The following is a 22559-nucleotide window of genomic DNA, read 5'->3' as shown; positions in this document are numbered from 1 at the left end:
TATCCACTGTATAGAAAACTGTTTGAAAATCTGTTTTTTAAATAAATAGAAATCAACCATACATTGAAAAAAAAAACTCGAATTAAAGATAAAAAACATGGATCGAATTTCGGTCAAAGAAAACGCCTTGAACAGAAAACCATTCGCTTTATCTATACGGAACCAACGTAAACAAATGTTACTTCACATCTGCATAGCTGCTGGTGGCAATAACTGAGAGTGGTCGGTTTACCCTCGCCTTGCTTAGAACACCTCAAGACGTGGGTAAGGCTTCGGTCGTACCAACAGCGGGTTAAATCGCTTTGCATATCTATATATGTATTTGTTATAAAATATAGTATCGTTGAGTTAGTATCCCATAACACAAGTCTTGAACTTACTTTGGGGCTACCTCAATCTGTGTGATTTGTCCTAATATATTTATTTATTTATTTATAAAACTTAAAACATCTCAAAGGGTAGGTTAGACAAATTTACATAATTCGAATATTTACATTTTCGAATTATGTTAATTTGTTAGAAAGAATCCAAGTTTATATAGCATAACAATTAGTGTCAAAAATAAAAACGCGTTTATTTAACAGAAAAATGTACACAATTAGTATAAACATCTACTCCCAAACTAGGGAAAGTATCATGGGAACCTGGAGCACCGTTAATGTAAAGGCTTATTTATTGTGGCACAATGATCATACTAGAATATAATTGACTTATAATACTATCAAAAAAAAAGTTTGAAGTCTTAGAAATATGATGTTATCTTTAAACGTTAAAGTTGAAAAACAAACACATATTCTTGGATTGCAGAAACAATAACTATTAAAACCCGCTAGCGAACAAACCGCATCTTCATCCCGATAATGCAGCGTACACAATGTAGGAACCTTAAATATTATATGTTCCCTGCTGAAGTGGCAATGTGTTTTGTAGAGAGAAACTTCAAGAAATACCCTCCGTTTTATATTAAGCCCTTTAGTTTCTAGATTATTCGCTTATCTCTCCACCGTGGAAAATTTAAACTCAAATATCGTCGATGTTATTCGATGAAATTTAATACACAGGTAGAATATAATCTGAATTAGCAGCAGTTACTTTTATACTGAAATTGAAACAAAATTGTTGTCATCAAGCACCTATCGAATCGATTCGAAGTGAGACGCAGCGAACTAATCACGTTGCGGTGTGGTTGTCGTTGCGTCATAATGGCGCAATGTGATTGGTTAGCTCCGTCTCACTGCGAATCAACTCGATGGTGAGATATAAATAGTAAAGTCGCATGCGCACACTGAAAATCAGTGGTTGTCCTTCGGATTAACTTTAAGCTAAAATGCTGCCCTTTTGTGCTACTATGGCACACAACATGAATGCTTAGTTTTAAGTTTATTCTTATTTTTGTATAACGTGTGTTACAGGAGAACAATACATTTTTATCTATCTATCACTTAATCTATGCATTCTCAACTGCATTTTTAATTGCACATTGTGGTGAGATTCGATTTCCCCATCTGTTTGTTACATACTTCCGTCCCCTTTTAATAAGAGCACACAGTAGGAAAGCGGAAATGATGAAGGTCTATCGTAATCCGCTTTGAAATTATATCAAGATGGACATCCTATGTATAGGGTTACACGGGACGTTTGGGTAAATGAAACGGATTTTTTTTAATTACCTTTATTTAGGTCACTACAATAGACAAGTATGGTAACAAACTATACGGAAATTAACTATAAATACTATCTATTATCAGATAACATTTAATAATTTTGTTACATATAAGTAACCTTATTCAGCTCTGGGGGCTGACTGCGTCAAATCATACATCAAATAAAATCTTGTTGGTTTTTCTGTTCTTTGTTCAAAATTCAATAATAAAGAAGTTTTTAAAACGTAATGAAGGAGTATCATTACAATTACAATACTACATAATTTTCAAATTAGACGTGAAAAAATGGCTGTGTATGTCTAATTTCTGATTACTTGGTCCAATGGAAATCCTAAGGGTGAATTGCACCGTTAAATTTGACGTTAATTTTAAACAGCGCGCCGCTGTCGTTCAGACAAAATGGTGTACGTTTTTCTGCGCACATGAAAGTTAACGACAAAGTTGACGGTGCAACTCACCCTAAGCCTATTAATAACGTAGTGTCTAGTCGACCACTACGTAATATGAGGGGTTCAATCTGGACCTCACATCAAAATATCACGATAATCCAACCCACTGTCTGTTTTAACCCCTTACAAAAAAGGACTCTCCGAAAGATTGACGTATGTGTGTGCGAGTAGGTTTGCCCGCATTTTCTCTCTCTCTCACTTGAGCGTATGAATAGATCAATAAAAAGAAGAAAAAAAAATCAATTTTGATGATTCGGCTGTTTTAAAATCAGCCGCCTTCCTACAACTCAACTCAACTCAACTCAACCTCAAGTCAACTCTTTAGGAATCGAATCACTTGCAAAGGTTATTTGTCCCTTAGTCGCCTCGTACGACATCCACAGGATTTGCAGTTGTTCTATTCTGGGGCGGGATCACACGACTTTGTACATTTAGGGCCTGATTCACCACTGTCTGATAAATTAGCACAGTATCATCAGATAGATAAACTAACTGGTAGATAAATCCGCCTGTTGTCATTGGCCAGTAAGCCCTATCCAACACTTATGAAACACAATTTTTAGGAATCTGTCCGATATGTTACATAAAGCATGAGTTTTACCAGTCAACTTTGACGTTGACTAACTGGCCGTTAATGATTAGACAAGATGGCGTACCTTGAGTTTTTCTGCGCAAATTAACGTTAACGTCCAAGTTCATTGGTGCAATCCACTCAAAGTATATCAGAGACTTTATCAGTAAATAGTGAAACATTGTTTTAATATTTATTTTGTTACATTTAAATTGATGTTTCTGAATAAATGACAACATTATGGCTTTTCCGAGCACTACAGATCCGAATATCTCATGTAACATTCATAAATATTGACATTTCAATATAAAGTACTTACGACGAACCAACATGAGCGCTCTCAAAGTGAAATGTGTTCGTATCTCGGGTGTATTTCATGATGTCTATAGTCATTTATAGATATTAAACTGTTTATTTACGTAACATCTTCCACGGAGGACGAAATGTTAGTTATGGCACTTATAAATTATACATTATTATAAAAAGAAGTATCGTCTGTTTATACTTTTCTTCTTCACGATAACGAAGTCTCGTCTGTTTATACTCTTCTTCTTCACGATAAAGAAGTCTCGTCTGTTCATACTCTTCTTCTTCACGATAAGCTAAAAAAAACTACCGGACGGATTTTTGTGCGATTTTCGCTAATAGACATTGTGATTCCCATGGAAGGTTTTGATATATAAATTATTTTACCGGAGATTATAAATAAGAGATCTATCTTTCTGTATATCTGATTGTTACTATTTCATGTCTAAATCAGTGGACCAAGAAACTTGATGCGAAGAGAGCAAAAGTCAAAGATAAATATGAATGATAAAAATGTCAACAAGAAAATAACAAAATATCGGTGGTGTTGTGAGATTTTTTATCCCACTCCATATACGAAACCTTCTGGAGTAACATTTTTATTATAGTTTTACCCGAGCGAAGAAACGACGGACGTCTAAAATGACAAACATATTTTAGTAAATTTTTTTCATATACGCTTACTGTACAGTATTCGTAAAAACATGAAATAAAAAGCATTCAAAATTTTAATAACATGCAAAAACGCTATTTAAAACTGCATAAAGTGCATCCAGCCCGCATAAATTGCGAGAAGTGGGTGCATCAGTTGCATAACATGAAACTTTACTTAGCTTCGCCTAGGTGAGAAAAGGATTTTCCCTACTAAAATATTTTATACCCAAAGCCCTCATATCTACAGTTTGTTTTAAGAGTACAGTCGACCTCATATCAAGTTACCCTGCGAAGATCTTAATGCCACTGTATTAGGGGCGAAATTGAAATCAATTTGGGTAGGTTGTGCTATACCTACTTACTGATAACTTGTTTAAATAAATCTTGGCGTTTACACTGCTATCCACAGACTTATATATTAACCTAATTAATCTAAGTACATAAATCTTTTACAATATTTTGTTTCTGATATAGTATATGATGAGATATAAGATAAAGTATATTGATATTTATCAGAAAGTGGAGAAATTGGCCCTTATTATAATTTTATCACGTCATTGGGCACAAGTTTAGGTAGATACCTATATACTATATACTTAGCTTATTATCCTTAACTTACATCCTTACCTACATAATATAAAACAAAATCTTCTACCGTGTCTTCTGTCTGTTTGCAATAAACTCAAATACTACTGTAAGGATTCATGCGGCGATTAGGATTTTCCAATATATAGAGTAATTCCTTAGGAAACAAGGTGTATAATTTGTTATGTTATTACCCGAAAAAAGCCGGGATGGAATACTAGATAAATATTAAAAAAAACAATAATTCAATTCATATCTATTATTGGAAATGTGGAGTCAGAAAGGGGAGGCTATTGCTCAGCATTGCAACACATTTTTAAACTTGTATCTGTGATTTCGAAAGTAAAGTTCATACTTTAGTAATATATTTTGGAAATTTGTCTATACTCGTAAATATACTAAAATTATAATAAATTATTTTTCCCGCTCATTTCGTTAGGAAATCGCTCGTAGAATTCACAGCATACAAACCAGGAGTCCCCAGGGCTCGCCCCAAAGATACAGATTTCTCTTTGATTACCAAATGTCTGCCTTGGGAAATGATACTCTGATTTTAGAATATTCGAACGTATTATAATTAAACTAGCTTGTACCCGCGACTTCGCCCGCAACAGTTTCTCATATGTCCCTCTCAGTAGTTTTAACTATACATAAATGAAATTTAAAGAAGATTAGTTGAGTAGATAAAGCGTGACGAGCAACATACAAACTGAAACGAAACGAACTTACTTTCGCTTTAATAATATTAGTTGAGAATTTATGATACGTATTTTTTATTTACTTGATTCTTTGTGTTTTTTGATCAGATAATAATTTCTTAAAACCTCTTTTTCAGATGGACTGAATCAGAACTTGCTATGCCAGATTTAGGTATGTATAACATTAATATCGACTTCAAAATATATTGCAATAGTCGATAAGGTGAAAAAATTTTAGAAAATATGTATAATCTAGATAAAATATATTTAGGATCGACATGATAATTCATAGACTGTAACCACAGACTTGTTTGCTGTAACAATGCAGCTGAATCATTGTACGAAGATTTAAAGTCAGTTGGAAAGTACATTCTCAAAAAGTATGAAATTACAAAAACAAACTCAACCATCATAAAAAAGAAAAATTTTGTAATTAATTTATTAAGAAATCAACACCTTAAATATTTTATGTAGCTGACGAACAAACATAGCTTTGCATTGCTAACATTTTAGCAAGTTGTGACGTCACTTCTACATGAATTGTCTTTATCACAGTAATTTCTTCACTGGTGTATCTTCTGGATAAAACTGGGATACTTTCCAGTTTGAAAGAGAGAGAGAGGAAATGCGATACAAAACTTTGGCAGCTAATAGACAACCACAGCATTGAAGGGTAGATGATTTTCACGTACATATAACTTTTTTCGGGGTATATTGTATGGCTTTATACCACAGAATTTTCGCCACGAGTCTTCAGACTAAGGCTAGTCTGCTGTAGATAAATCACTGTCAAAATATTCACAGAGACCCAACATTCCTAGGCGTATGGCATCCAGTGAAGAATGCCTGGCGTTCCACCCTCTATCGATGGAGGATTCACAAAGTTTATCCTTTTTTCTCCGGCTAGAATTTCAAATTATCAAAGGTTTGAAATTATCATTATTATGCTATGAACTGTTGTTCATAAACTATGTTGATTTAATGTCATAATGTAGTGGCATAATATTGTATTACACCTGTTTTCCAGGAGGATTTGATTATTGTCAAGTGCGAGTGCGCTAGTGAACTAGCACTTGACAATAATGAAAATCAAGTCGACGAGCTTACAACGTATAATTGTTTTAGTTCTTCAATTCTACTCACGAGCACACTTTATAGCTATAGGTGGTGTTTGAGCTCTGTCTACCCCGTACCTAAGAGATAAAGACGTGACTGTATCCGTATGTGTGGCGTGTAATTCCGCCCTAAACTAGAACCTCTCAATATCCTCCATGGATGTCGTACATGGCCACTAAGAGACACAACCTAGGGCCAGATAGGCATCAATAGCATTCTCAAATAGGTTTTACATACGCAGGCTATTGGTTGTAAAATTTTAAGGTTATTTTTAACGCTGACCCCGTTCTTTGCGGCGTCACAGCCCCGAACGCAAGCGGGAACATGCGACGTTGAGAGAGAAACTGTATTAATTTAGCTAAAAACAAACAGATGTCTAAAACAAAATTCACAATAGACGAAACACAAAAATAAAATCGAACCGATTGTGAATAACCTTTCTCTTTAAAGTTTCAGTTAAAGTTAGTGGCCGAAGTTTCAGTTGCAGACTACAGTTTAAAGGAGCGGTAAATACATTTTGTTTAGAGATTGGTTTAGTTTATTTTCTTTTTAGTTTTAGAGAAATGGTTTGTTTCAAAACATTTTACAACGATTTCTTTCACGTGTAGTGTTATATTTTTTTAAGGGCCCGACAAAATTGCTCTTTCCATTAAGAGTAATTATATTCTCCGCTGCGTCGACGCATCGCGTTGTCGCTCCGTAGTTTTCCATTAGATTTGTTATTGACGAAATCGATGCACTTCGATAACTTATAAAAAGTACCTTATGCCACTCAGAAATAATCTAATGATGAAAGAATTTAGGAATTCTATTGACGTATAAAATATTTCTTTAATAAGAATAATAAATTTAATACGAATTATTTATATATTATACTTTATATTCGGAAATTTACACTAGACAAGTTAAATGTATCATCCTTTTGTCGTCGGGGGTTAAAAGGTAATATCATTAACTTTTTGTCGACATTTTCATTCGACTTCAAAGGACTGACAGACAGGTCACCGACCCTAACCACGGGACGTCATTACGGGACAATCAAGATCACACGTCGCTCGTCATTAATGCACACAATCACAATCAAACTATGCGGGTACTTGGAGATTCAATTGTGATTTTTGCTGCATTCACTCGAAAGGTTTACAGACGATCGCCATCATAGTGTCTCCCTAGATTGGAGTTCGTACAAAGAGTTATAACGTTTTTACCACCCCTCCAAATTGTCCATTATACATATTCACATTTTTATCCCTCAAGGGGTAGACAGAGCCAAGAACTTGCTCGATTATTTAAAAGAAATATATATATATATATCTTTGGTCTAATGGTTAACTTGTAGAGAATGCCATATGGCATTAAGTCCACCTTTTGTACATAAGTAATTTTTTGCAATAAAGTTTTTAAATAAATAAATAAAATATATACGAATAATTTAAAAAAAATCTAATTTTGTTCAAGGTTTTAAATATTATTATGTGACTAAACTACATTCTGTATTGACACATGTATGTAAGAGATGACTTATTGTGTGAAACTAGCCTGAATAATTCCACCATAATGTGTATCAGTTCTTAAGGAATAAATTATTTTATAATAGCTTGTTGGTGGAATTGAGATTTAATAGAGGAAGGTTGCTAGCCGTTACCTCTATTAGAAGAATCTCCAGTTTTTAGCATTTTCCCTTGATTAACTTTTACAAGCCGCGCGGGAAGAGAAGCATCTGTCACATTCAATTTTTTCCCTTCATTCTCACACCAGTATAGAAGACTAAATTCATAATTTTATATTACAAAATTCATATTTTTATTATAACGTAAAACGTACTATTTCGACGCGCTCATCTGAGCGGTTTCTTCTGCCGCCATAGAGCGTCGGAGCCACTTTTTTTATAACAAACAAAACGCAACCATTTGCATATGCACAGGCATTTTTTGTGAACAAAAAAAGCAACATTAAAATTCAAAAGCTGAAAGAGTTTCACGGACAACGTTTGCTATTGTGTGAATTCATATTTTAAAACGTCCCAACTTCAAACCATAGAGAAACTACGTTTTGTTAAACTTCTCTATTAGGACATTTGTATGGGGCAAGGGAGACAGCACTAATATTTGTATGGAGAGAAAGAGATAGCGAGTAACGCGAAAGTTAGGTGGTATTATGTCATCTGTGGTTTGGTGCTATATTTGCGTTATGAGTAAGCCTTTTTGTGGCACTAGTGGTTGAGACTCGCCTGTAAAAGTTTGGTCCTTAAAATTTAATTCATACCACAATACTAAGTGTCTTTTAGTTTGAAATGTGCTCTACTAGAATCATGATTTGTAAAGTATACACTAATTAACTTTACACTCATTTAAATGGTGACCAACTTCTACGCGCGTTTTCGCTCGCGTGAATTTCTCACAATAAAAGTAATTCTCCTGAAATTAAAAATCTATGCTGGCCATCTATATTAGTCTATGTCCTTCCCATACTCTTAACTATAAGTATTAGAAATTTCAAGAAGATTGGTTGAATAGATAGCGTTAAGGGGTAACTCTCTCTCTCTTAGTTGTATTCAAAAAATACGACTAAGAGAGAGACACAAACAAACAAGAAACACAGACAACTACTTTCTTGGCACTATTAATGGAGTGCCATTACCTTGTCTATTACACACACAGGTTAATAATCAATCAAAAAGCAGGTTTCTCCACGATGTTTTCCCTGTCACCCGAAGCAAGTGGTCGATGAAAACTACTATACATGAGTCAGATTGCTATACAAACACATGTGGCTCGAGTAGGATTCGAACCTGGGACCTGTCGATCCGCAGGCGAGCGTCTTCGCCATTACACCACCACTAGATCACGTACTTATTACATCACGTTTCACTGCAAATCTTCAGTAAGTAACTTACAACGTGAAATATTCTGACAAAACAGCTCGTTCCGTTACTAATGGCTGGCCATTCCATTCGACAAGATATTGATCTGGAAAAGTTTATCTACTGCTTGCAATCTGTAACCATTTTCTTGGAGGTAAAACGAAATGGTAAAGTTACTATACTGGTTAACACGTTTGATGGCCATATAGATATGTAATGTTTAAAATATTTTTTTTCATTTTCAAATACAACATTTGAAACGTACACAAATACTACAGTTACCGAATTGCGGAAACCTTGCAGGGTTTATGTGTTACCGTGAAAATCATTTGGTATTAAAATTTTATTTTTTCATAACGTGTCTTTCACAAAATATCCCTTTGCCTAAGAACTTTTTCAGCTTCGATTGCATGAGATTCCGGCGCAAGCAACCATCCAGAGTGGTGGTCAAAAATAATCCTACTTATTATTATTAATGCGAGTGTTTGTGAAAATGTGTATGTATGTTTGTTACTCTTTCACACAAAATCTACTGCATGGATTGTTATGAAATTTGGTAAACGGGTATAATTTAACCTGGAATAACACATACCTTTTACCCCGAAATTCCCACGGGAGCGAAGCCCAGGGGCGCAGCTAGTTATACTTAAATTCAGATCTGGTCTGATACACTTCTTGAAATTCTATGCACTGAATAAAATAAATTCATTATTACCACAGTTGCAAAAGCACATTATAACTAAAATATACTTTGAAAATATGAGTGTAACGCTTTTACATTTTGGAACTTGTTTATCCATAGACATGAATAAAAACAGTTGCGTTAAAACTACGTAACCAGTACTATGCGTGCTGACCCTTGACGGACGGACCTCAAACTTTCCTAATTAAGAGTTGGCCACTCAGACCTCGGGGCCGTTAATTACGGCATATATATTGTATCAGCCTGTATCAACTTATTCCTTGTTCACCACAGTTTCGTTTCGCTACGAAAATTTTATAAATGACACGGAAACTTTATTTTCTAATGCAACCTATAGATTCGCTACGAAAATCTTTTAGGTACACAGAAAGTTCCTTTCCTAATCCTTTCTATATTAGCTTATGTCTAATTCACCACGTTTTACGTCGATACAAAAAAATATTTTAAGCAAGTCTCCTAAGTATTAGTTGACCAGTTAGAGCATTAAATTTCTGTTTCTTTTTAAAATAATATCTCATTTGCAAGAACCACTATTTTGAGTATGGCATGTCGGTTTCCTATATTTTTCCGATCCGATATGAACTATTTTACTAATTTATTCGTAATCAAATCATCGTGCAATAAAAAAATTGTACTGAAATTGAATGAGGTGAAACAGAACCATAGCGAATGAGGAAGAAACCGCGGCATTCGTGGGTGGAGTTGATCCGGATCTAAAATATTTGACAGTTTTCGGTGTTATTTATGTATGAGACATGATGAACGGAAAAGTTTTGGAAAACCGACACACACTCGCGGGGGAAAACGACCCAATGTAATAATGACATTCGCATTACAATTTGCAATTTTTTTCACATACCATTACACCACCACCACCACTAGATCACGTACTTATTACATCACGTTTCACTGTAATAATGACATTCGCATTACAATTTGCAATTTTTTTCACATACGTAATAAGATGTTGGCAGCGGTTCCATCCACAATAAAAAGCGTGAATGGTCCGCTGGTAGCTTGAATGGTTATCAATTTTTCATGAAGAAGTAAACCATGTAAAATTATCAATTCAGGAGAAGAATTGCATTTTTATATATATATATTAGGACGAATCACACAGATTGAGTTAGCCCCAAAGTAAGTTCGAGACTTGTGTTATGGGATACTAACTCAACGATACTAAATTTTTATTACAAATACATATACAGATAAACATCCAAGACCCGCCAATCATTTTCCATCATGACCCGACCGGGGATCGAACCCGGGACCTCTCGGTTCACAGGCAAGCACTTTACCACTGCGCCATCGAGGTCGTCAAACCTTTTTATGTTGTAGAGCGTAATGTGATAAAATTGATCACAGTGTACTTGCTGGACTCAAATCGAATTCCAAGTAAAAACTAAGGAAATTAAAAATTTAAGAATCTCTCGGCTCCGAAGTTACCTCCGAAGTTAGCATCATCTCATCACATTTTCCATACATGAATGTGAAGAACACTCTCGATTAAAATAAATTATATTTCAGACTAGTTTTTGACCGCGGCTCCGCCTGCGTAAAATTCCCACGGGAACTATTACATAATACAACTACGTTTATGCAAAATTTCAAGAAGATTGGTTGAATAGACAGAGCGTCTAAAGGTAACAAATTTACTTTCGCATTTATAATATTAGTTAGGATGAAAAAAAACTAGTTCCAAATCGGTTTAGTTGTTTGGCTGCTACGATGCCACGGACAGACATACAGATACGTAGACAAATCAAAACTCCCTCTTTATGTAATCATGGGTTATAAAATAACAATAGCCCTCGGCATTTTCATTACGAAATCTGGCGATACAATTCAAACAAAACAAAAATTTTATCAAGAAAAATACGTTTTATGTTTTATTATTTGTTTTATACATGGAGTCAATTCAATAGTTGAAACTCGTTTATTTCCCTGTGGAAATTTCGAAGCTCCTTTTCGCAAGTAGTCGGCCGAGGCATATGAAGTTGTGTCAGAAATTTTCCTTGACTTAACAAAAAGTCTATTTAATTTCTCTATATCTTCTGTTGAAGAATATCTTGATTGATTGATTGAAAAAATGTGATAATCAATACATATAATAATACAATAGACAAAAATTATGTACATCGAATATATTTAATTTACACAAAAATAAAATTAAGCGATAGTGTCATAGTAATAGAGTAAGAATTTGAAAAAAAATCTGTCTGTTTATCTGTTTAGATATACATCTCCGGAACTACTAGACGGAACTGAACTGAACGCGTACAAAGTCGCGGGCATCAGCTAGTATTCGAATAAAATAAAACATTTTAAAATCTTTTATCATCATCATCAACATCCATTTGAACGTCGCCACAGCTGGTGCGCAGGCCTTTCCAAAATTCAAATTCAAATCATTTATTCAGAAATTAGACCTTCACAGGCACTTTTTCTCGTCAATTTTTATATTTATAGTTATAGTTATTTCTCACAAGCTACAAACTACTGGCATTTCGGAACGACCACTGCTGAGAAGAAATGCCGAAATAAACTCATTTGAACAGTGTTGGTCCCTATCATGCCATATATATGAAACACAATTAACTTACATGAAAATATATGAGAAACGAGATGACCAGTTCCTTCTGGCAGCACCCATTCACGAGTTGTCGCATGGGACAGCCATCGCGTAGCTCAACCATAATAGAGGGAACCTTACGACCCGGCCCACGACAAGACAAGCCGTCTGCCCTTATTTCGTAGTCCACCCATTAGTAATATGTTGACTAATATTAGCTGTTAATATTATATTAATTCATGAGTCCCTTAGTCGCCTCACACGACATTCACGAGAGGATATCCAGAACCACTACTCTTATACTGCTAGTGAATATTATTCCACGCAAACGAAGTCAATTTAGCAGAACGTTTATTTTTAAATAAAGTGCAAAACTAACCGATGTCGAAGACAATAACCAAGCTTGGATTCTCCGACCAAAAACACAATTTAGAACTGCAATTTTCCAGACTGCAGTTTGAAACTTGTTAAAGAAAGCGTCATTGTCCGAAGTTCTGTTTCGTGATACGAGATAGTTGGTAAGTACCAGGGAACTGATCAGTGTTGCAGACGTTTAAGCTATGTTATTTTTATGTTTTTTATCCGTCGATTAAGCGCTAGTAAGTCTCTCCCGCTCATTCCCATTTACATTCAGAACTGTGACGGGCCAAAGTTCAAGGTTTACGGCAACAAATGTGAAGATTTGGCTATTTTTTGACAACCTGCCTGCTGAACGACAACCATATGGATCGGTAAACTCACACGCGTGTATAAGAAAGATGTGACTCTCTTTCATCTCCACATGTTCCAATTGCGTTCGGGGTTGTAACGTCGCGAATCCGCGTAACCTTAAAATGTTGAAGTTTCGGCTGTAATTTTACAACCGGCTCCCTGCTTGACATCAACCCTCCTCGGGAATAAGTAATATGCGACTAGCGTAAAGTAAAACAGTGAGCACGCAAGCTATTAACATTAAAAATTGGTGTAATACCAGGAGTCAGTTCTCTGTCAGTTCGCTGGCTAGCGTTTTCAATTTCCTGTCCATTTCCACCTGTTTGTTCTGTCGCTCCATAAATAACGAAATACTTGCCGTTTCTCCATAACTTGCTATGATTACGTGAAGCATTGCGTAGTAATAACAAGACGGAAGCGAAAATGGCGAATTTATTAGCCAAAGGGCATGCTGCTTCCCCACTTGTTCGTCTCTTTAAACTATATAAGTCTGTGCTTCAACCGTTAAGCAACATTAATCCATGTCTTAATGTTTTACTGGCTACCTATAAAACAGAAACTCATTTTTGTATTCTTGATTCAAATATTTTTCACAATGACAGCTAAGATTATTCCTGCCGACGTGAAAAGTGAATTATTGTTGTTTAAAAAAAAAAACAATATAATTTCGTTCAACGACCACTTCATAAGAGTTTTATTTATTTGCTGACTAAAGAATTTGATCAAACCAAGACTCAATATTGTGAGTTTCATACCTCGAACGTTCGTTTAAAAGTAATTTTTGACACAAGCTTTTATTGTCGTCAAAGAGATCTTTTGTCATTCGGCGCATGAAAAAAAATCATGTGCGTGCAGTAAACCGTTGAGGAGTACCCTCGTTGGTAGCCGATCCTGACCCACAATCAGGTTTATATATACTATCATACTATGAGGGCAAATAAAATAAAATCTTGTGCTAAAAGCCGAAGAGTGAGTTGTAAAGACTGCAAATACATTTTATAGACCAAAGGCTTGCAAACATGCCTTCTGAAATACTGAGGAGATTTACATAATACATTTTTAGTCACCCATCCAATGACCAACCATTGTGAAAGTGAGTCAACCGCCACTACGCAGACTGAACGCGCTAACTAATGCGTTATCGAGCTCCAACATCTATACCCCCCGCACACTTAAAATTCATGAAAACATTTTAATAAAAATCGTAACTTCATTTAATCCATCAAGTATACACATCCTAATTCTGTATACCTGTCCCTCCCCCCGGCTATAATATTACCTGCATCATCTCTCTGTCTTTCTGTCTGTTCGTTTGTCAGACTAAACCACTGGACTGAATGATGTAACTAATAAGACGCTGTTCGTTAATTAAACTGATTTCTATTCATACATCAAGTTGTACAACACACATGTAGGCGGAATCGTACAAATATTGCCAAGACGACTGATACTGGAAGCAAATATTCTGCAATTAGCGATATTTGCTAACCGTGTTGGGCCCCTAAATGAGCGAGTGCTTCGAAAACTTTAAAATTATACGAACGAAACGAATTAGCACGAACCTTTTTAAGGCGCTTTGTAGTTGCACACTAGCGCCACTATAAAATTTTTATAAATTTATTTTATTTTTTAGCGAAAAATAAAATATATATTTTAACTGATGCTCAATCATTGAGATTAAGCATCTGTTAAAATATTTATGCGTGAAAAGAAAAATATTTTCATGCAGTGAAACGTTGAGGAGTTCCCTATTTGGGGGCCGTTCCCAGGTGCACCATCAGGTCATACTTATCGTAATAACGCAGTGTCATCCGAGCTATACAAAATTTCAGGTGAATCGGTTGAAGATATCTGCTTCAAAATGGAGTTGCAATATTCAACCGGAGCATAAATACTTACATACATTGCAGATAAATAAAAACTTGTAAAAAAAAAAACAAGAAGCAAAAAATGCCCTTTTTTCTAAACAGTGGGCAAAGTCGAAGGCCATCAAAAAAATATCCAATTCGTACTTTCGGGAAGCAATCCCGCTTATGGCTCCGATGTTTCGGTTCATGTCCACACTCGCACTTGGCACAAATTGTCACTTTACAAGCGTACCTTGACAACGACGTACACTGCCCGGCAAAGTAACGGGCAAATAAATTAAAGAATTAATTTGTTTATTATCGAATGTGTGTGCTTACAATGTTGTAAAATTTTATTTCAGTCGCCTAAACTAATAATAAGCAAAAATAAAACAATAATAAAAATTATTCGGTGTGACTACAAAAATTGAACATACTGAATTAATTTGAATTGGCTTACTGGCATTGTGGTTGGCGCGCTCGGCCTGTGATAGTGGCAGGTAAGTCACTTTTACAATAGTCGTTCGTTGGATGGGTGCACAGAAAAAAGGACTTCTTAAAATAAGACAAAAATTGAAAGTAAATTGCATTTAACCAAGAATATGGTTTACTCATATATACTGAAACTAATATTTTCTTGGATAGCTCAGAGATTATTTTGAATGCATTTTTCAAAAGAAGATAAATGTTATTTGAAAGAAGAAAATAAGTTTTCCGTCAAGTCATGACTAATGGGTGACAATGTATTATCTTGAGCTCCACCGCGCTTCGGACAGAAGGCAAGCTAAGCCGTTGGTCCCGGATGTAATTGCAAATTATACCGCCGTTCCGCAACGGGCCCGCGGAGTTACGGCCCTAACTCCTTATCCATCCCTAAGGAAGGCCTGTGCCCCAGCAGTGGGGACATTTATAATAAAGAGGCTATGATAAAGGAAATTCGATAATAACACTTCTTAGTAAGTTAGATTAATACAACAATAAAGTTAAATTTCTAGAATAAAAATTAAATTGAATAATACAAAATATTTATTTTTTTTTCATTTTGCTCAGTCAATTTTGTCTTCCAGTGTACCAGACTCGTTACTCCACAAGGGTCCAGCAAACGTAAGAGCCCCTGTTTTTCTTCATAGAGACTCAATTGGAGTCCCTTTTGTTTCAAACCCCGCTGTTTAGATAACGGGCGATAAGGCTCTTTTGTGAGATAACCACCATCGACGTAGGCTGGAGTTTGTTTGGGCTCTTTACACTTTGATGATATCGTAGACTGAAAAGGCTGGTAACCAATTTAAAAATCATCCCACAATTCCTGGAAGAGAGCGTTTTAGAGATATGTCCGCCATGCGGTGGTGGTCAAGTGGGTAAGACTGTCCGCCTCTGATCGAAAGTTCCAAGGTACGAATCCTACACATGCCACATCTTTATATACCATATATCGTTTTCAAAGACCACAACATTTATCAATTTCACATTAAGGAAACCTGTACACTACAGTCGACTTGCCACAAGACTAGTAAGTAGTTGTAAAAGTCGTGTCAGATGCCTCTTAATAAAATCTCACACCAGTATTAGCAATAACACACTTGATAAGAAGAAAAAGAATAACAATTAAACGTAACATGAAGTTAGTCCATACTTATTTTATACTTGTTATAATAATTCTTCATGTGTTCCACAGCCACTCAAACTATCAAATATATGTTAACAAAATACATATTATAAACATTTATACTATGGAGTATAAACCCAATGTAGATGATGTATTTATTATGCTTGTACAAATAAACGAATATATTCCAAGTTTGCGAACTCCATATTTCTTTCACGTGTCAACCCACACCCAGAGTGTGTCAAAACCATTTTTCGGTCAAACCGAAGCCCCTATTCCTATAATTTTAAATGTACCCTTGTCAGAATCGGATTGGAACAAAAAGGTCAATTTTGCTGTACAATTTTTACGTTTAATTTTGTATTTGGAACAAGTGTTTTTCTTTTTAAGTTTTTTGAATGGAATATACAATATTCTCATGATAAATTATATTTTAATTCTTACTACTGAGACATAATATATGCTACTAGCTTTTGCTCGCGGCTTCACCCGATTATCTAACGAGAACAGTAATTTTTTTGAGATTATATCCTATGTCAAAATTACGTGTACGTATGTAAAATTCAAATAGATTGGTTAAGCATATAAAGTGTGCAGGGGTAATACAGATATTTAGTTTCACGTTTATAATATTAGTTAGGATATGGATTTTGATTTAAGTCGTCATAATCACAAAACAATTTTAATTTGGTGCATTTTGGAAATAATTAAAATATTTAAACCTAATGCTACTTTCATTATTAATTCCGAATTAAAATCCATAATTAAAACACTATTAATTCCCAATTAAAACCCATGATTAACTAGGCTACGCCAGCCACACTCGTAGATTGGACTGGCTAATTTATAACACGTATGTCTGTTTGTAAATCTCAGTTAGTGGGCTATTACGTTGTATGTTATCACGTTACCAGTAATGTTATCCCAGAATTACCTGCAAAATAACGCCATTGTTAGGAGAAATGACGAGCTATTCAATGTTTATGTTCATGTCAGCTTGTCATAGACGTATTACGCCAAGTATTTGTTGTAAGTTCTGCATCTATCCTAAATAATATTATAATTGTGAAAGTAAGTTTGTTTGTTACCTCTTCACTATCTACTTGATCATCTTCTTGAAATTTTGTATACATTTAAGTAGTTTGAAGTACGGAGGACATAGGGTACCCTTCATCCTGAAAAATACCTAACAGTTCCCATGGGGAATTCACGCGGGCGAAGCCGCAGGCAAAAGTTAGTACTAATATTACAAATGCATCATCTATCATCATCTGTCGTCTTATATAGGCATTTTTTCCACCGCCATTAAGCATCGGAGCCCTGGGGCGGTATTCCTACATTTTCACCTGTGATTCCCACAGACTTCGATATCCTTAGTTATCAGACCATTTGCATATGACCCTTGACAAAACCACGCTAACATTTCTTAGGTTTGATCCTTCCACCAGGGCTAGGCGGGTTTCCTAGCCCTGGTAGAAGGGGCAAACCAAACAAACGGAGTTTCTCGGAGAAACTCCGATCTCACTCATGCATATTTTAATGAAAAGGAAAGAACGTGGCTTATTACACACATAGAAGAAACTTTCTCCTATGTGTGTATTAAGCCACGGATACATTAAGGAACATTTGACGCGCAATATATCGTTCTTTCCTTTTCATTACAATATGCATGAGTGAGATCGACTATGTGCTATTTCACTCGAGTCAATGGTGGAGATAGAGTGATGTTGCGCGTCAAATGTTGCCAAGTTTATTAGTAGCTTTTAAAATGGAAATTATAAATTAGATACTAGAACTTCTTAACTTTAATGTCAGTTTATATATTTCTGTATATAAATCACAGGTTAGTGGCCCATTATGCGTTGTTACGTGAGCCCGTTGCTCAATGGAACAGCCATTTGTTTAGGCGTAATGACGCGGTAAACACTCGAGATTTGCTGTAACTCTATATTTTAAACTGCCTCAATTTGTTTAGAAAATAAATTAGTGATGGAATTAAGGCAGCAAGATTGTTACTCAAATAATAATACTGGAGGTACACCTCAGTCGATTTAATTGATTAAACATCACTTTAAAATAAATATATAACCGTAGATTTAATAAGAGAAGAGCTCGACGTGACTGTATAGCTATACATTATTCGGGGCTGCTCAATCTGTGTGATTTGTCTATTCTTCTTTCGTCTTTTCAAATAAATTATCGTCAACAACAGCCATTTAAACGTCCCCACTACTGGGGCACTGGCCTTCTTTACGGACGGATAAGGAGTGAATAAACATATCGAATCGAAATTTTATTTAATCGAAATATCACTTTGTACCAGACAGGACAGAAAAATGTATAAACTCTATTTTTAATAGGCTAACTATTGTAGGATAGCCGGGAACATGGCAAATAAATTTAAAGGTTCATTGGGCATATTTGAAATTGTCAACTATTCCCGCGTTATAGAAGTGAAATATAGATTTACTTGAATTTTCTAATAACGAGTGTTATGTAATGAATAAGCGTGATGATAAACAATTATTCATTATAATAGGAGATAAATTAAATAATAAACCGTACTTACATTACAACAGCGTTTATTCTCTTTTTATTTTCAACCATAGAGGACTGATCGCTCACAAAAATAGCGGCAAATGTATCACCGGTCATAACAACTACTTTAAAATATAATTTCACAATGCGACCAGTCCGAATTAAGCATACTAGTAATATATTATTTATTTATTTATTAATACAATATTTATTTATTGTTTCTAACACTATTATAAACTATAACTATTATAAACTATATATATACACTATTATAAACTATATATATAGCAATAGCTAAAGTGTGTTTTGTCTCGTTCTGTCAATGCCAATTTTATAAAGTGCGATAGTGACAAAACGTATGAAAAACAGGTGTAGATTGAATCGTTGTAAATTCTGTGAGTATATAAAGAGTGCTGGTAATACCTACCCTTTCTATTCTAAAATGAACAATGTACCCTGATTACCGAATAAGCCTATTTTCAATTAACGTCCTACCAAATATAAGGACACGTACCGAAAGTATGCACGTATGTAAATGTGAAAGTTTGGATGTGGAAGTGTGTAATGTTGTTTGTTTCTTAAACAGGTAAAGACAAATTTGATAGATTCGGTATTACATTGCTGGTTTTTCATCGTGGTAAATAAAAGCACTCATTCAAACTAAGCAATGTTCATGCTATCGCGTCGGCATTTATCCGAGTTCGATAGCGAGCATAAAATGTGATGTACGAATTTCGAAGGACATAATTGACACATCAATTGATGCAACCAGGAATAGATTACATTAAATTTTGAGTTAAATATCGCTCTAAGTTAGAAGTTTCTAAATTTCTATAAGAACTAAGCCTCGGGACAAAGCGAATTAAATAATAAACGTATATTACGTTGAAGGCCAGAATTATTAATTGAAGGAGAAAATATATTTCTTTTTTGTCCATTCTTTTGCAATGTAAATCAATCAAGGAAACTACTTAATTACTAACCGCTGATTTTTATAAACTTATCTAAATGGCAATAAAAAAGTTATGGTTTACTGGTTTACATAATATTTGCTCAAATTCATTATCAATAACAAATATATATATATACACTAATACACTAACTAGGCTGAATTAATCTATAAATTGTCCTTCACGTAGTCTGTTATGTGCAACTGATTGTAACGTGTACCATGGGAACGTTGCAATACCCATGGTTCAACTACTAGATATCCTTTTTGGCATGGCAAATTACGTGTCAATGTACACTAACCCTTACAAAAATGTGCGAAAACAGTTTTAATTGCGAACCAATCCGTCCAGGCCGTGTTCCCGGAAATTTCAATATCCCAGCGTAATCCGGGTGTAACGGAACAGGCTTTCGGTTTTTTTTTTAATGGTCAGCCGTACTTTATGAAGATTTCCGGGAATTCCGTTTTACGGTGTCGTGTGTGGTTCGACATTTTCCCATAAGCTTTGAGGTTTAACGTGTGCCACGTGTGTACGTTCTTTTTTTGAAAATTACTCGCTTAAAACAAATGAATGAATTTGAATTTGTTTCTGACAATGTATGTCGTATAATAAAATAGAACTGGCATAAAAACATTCTCAAGTTATTTGATTCGCTAAGTACCTATAGGATCCTTAAGACAGATTTGCGCCGTTTTCCATGCTTGAATTTAGTACAGTCATGTGCATAATACCGACATCGATTCTTATTCATTATCACTTTAAAATTGAATGCTTTTGCATACATATAAATGCAGGTGACTGTACATGGAACCATCTACACTTGCGGTTACACAATATTTGAGAAATTTTCAAAATATATTTAAATATATTTTTATCATTTCAGATAACAATCTTCAAGAGCAGTCGTACACAGAAAACTCGTAAGTATTCTTATTTCGGTTTAAAGATATTTATTCTCACAAAGAATTACATAATTCACATAAATATGAGAACTATATGAACTGTAACGATTATATACAACAACAATGCGCGTACGGTGATTTGTGTAATACCTACAATTTACTTAATGGCCTGTGTATAAAAAAAATCACATAATGAAGGAAATATGATAATCAAATGTCACTTTAATTGATCACTTTTATTTATAGTTTCATTCTTTCAATTTATTTAGTTTTTTTTTTGTTCTTATTATATTCGAAACCCTTTTTGACTCCAACATTTGTGACGTCACTTGTACCCACTGTCATACAAGCATAACACAGATATAAGAACATTACAATTTAATGATCTTATATCTGTGTACAAACCCCATATATTTTTTTGTATTCCGTCTGTCTATAAGTCTCTGATTCTCTTATGAATATCTAGTACCTACTAATCCCATGCGAATATTTGATTTGACTTGATGCCAAATACGCTATTGTCATTGTCACTACAAAACACAACATCACAGTTATTTGATACTCCACTATTTATTGTTATAGCCGAGAACCGTTTTGTTTGTTTTTTTCGTAATTCACATAAATGTTCATGTGTCACATAATGTAATCCTTCTCCTACTTGTTACATTTCAAGGCGTACTGTCACATCACATCACATTTCTTATGTACCGACACGTCATACATTTGTCACGGGTACTCACTCTCACAATGTTGTAGGGTGCCCACGCTTTATTGAATTTAATGGAATAAAATCCTTTATTACATTAAACTAAAATACAGAAACGTGTCATAAATTATAACTTAAATAAATGAACAAAGAAAATGTGCAAAAGGCAGTCTTATCGCTGTAAGTGATTTTTTCCAAGCATGTATAGATATAGTAGTCTGTTGCTTCAAATTCTCATTTAAACAAAAAAGGGGAAAAAACAAACTACAGACAGACGTTCAAAAATTGAGAAGCAATCACTTATTCGGTACTTTTAAATGACACCAGCGCGTTTTCAGACGTTTAAAATGCGAAAGAAAATAAATACTTTAGTAGAAAATAAGCTAAAATAGATTATATCTATAATACAGAATACAGAATGCAACACTGGCCACTGAGAAATATGAGAGTAATAAAAAAATCGTCAAAACAGCAAGTGTTAGCACAACAACAACGAAACCGAGAGTCAAATAGTACGAATTTGTAGCGAAACCCAAAACCGTGGATACCCTAGCAGCACTTTAGCAGATTGCTTGACCTGTCCACACAGATACAAAGGTGCTGGATAACCTATTCTCGACTTTTATTAGCTGATTTCTCAAAGGTTTTACCTAATCACTTTCGCGAGTGGATAACATTCATTTCAATTTTCTTAGTTGGCTGTAATTGTGAAATATATTTAGTTTCGTTGTAATTATACCAACTAGTTTATGTAATTATGGTATCAGAAAATATTGTGATCTGTGATCTGAGTTCTGAGTTCTTTATTACATAGATTTCAATAAGAGGCATGCTTTATATATTTATGATTGGTAGAAATCAGGGAAACCAACATCAGTTGGTAAGTTTCTACTAAAATTCTTTATCTAGTGTGGCATAATCTATTAATTCTATTTTACATCTCTCATTTTCGATAAGTAGGTCCTTATTATCCCCACATGGGGCTTGTAGGTGACCAATTAGCGCTCTAAGGTAATAATGTAGCTAGAAAAGCCCTAGGGCGGTAAGTCATTTAAAAAACACACATCACATCATACTGGCAATAGAAATCATGCATTTAGCCCAATGACCAAAGAGGT

The 22559-nt window shown here is 34.7% G+C and overlaps 1 protein-coding gene and 1 non-coding gene across 4 annotated transcripts in view; one reads left to right on the top strand and one right to left on the bottom strand.

Annotated features, from left to right (window-relative positions):
* LOC128680825 (cell adhesion molecule Dscam2-like) overlaps positions 1–22559 on the top strand; it is a 153568-nt gene that overhangs the window by 82167 nt on the left and 48842 nt on the right. For all 3 annotated transcript variants that reach the window (XM_053764262.2, XM_053764263.2, XM_053764261.2), the window contains exons 6-7: positions 5065–5099; positions 20717–20753. In XM_053764262.2, coding sequence (XP_053620237.1) covers positions 5065–5099; positions 20717–20753 — 72 coding nt within the window. The remainder of the gene's footprint in view (positions 1–5064; positions 5100–20716; positions 20754–22559) is intronic.
* On the bottom strand, positions 10853–10925 carry TRNAH-GUG (transfer RNA histidin (anticodon GUG)). The gene has a single exon. It is a non-coding gene; the product is annotated as a tRNA-His (tRNA).

Source organism: Plodia interpunctella, chromosome 25 (genome assembly GCF_027563975.2).
Source record: "Plodia interpunctella isolate USDA-ARS_2022_Savannah chromosome 25, ilPloInte3.2, whole genome shotgun sequence".
Taxonomy (NCBI): Eukaryota; Metazoa; Arthropoda; class Insecta; order Lepidoptera; family Pyralidae; genus Plodia; species Plodia interpunctella.
The sequence above is the reverse complement of the archived record's forward strand: the minus strand, read 5'-3'. Positions and strand labels throughout refer to the sequence as shown.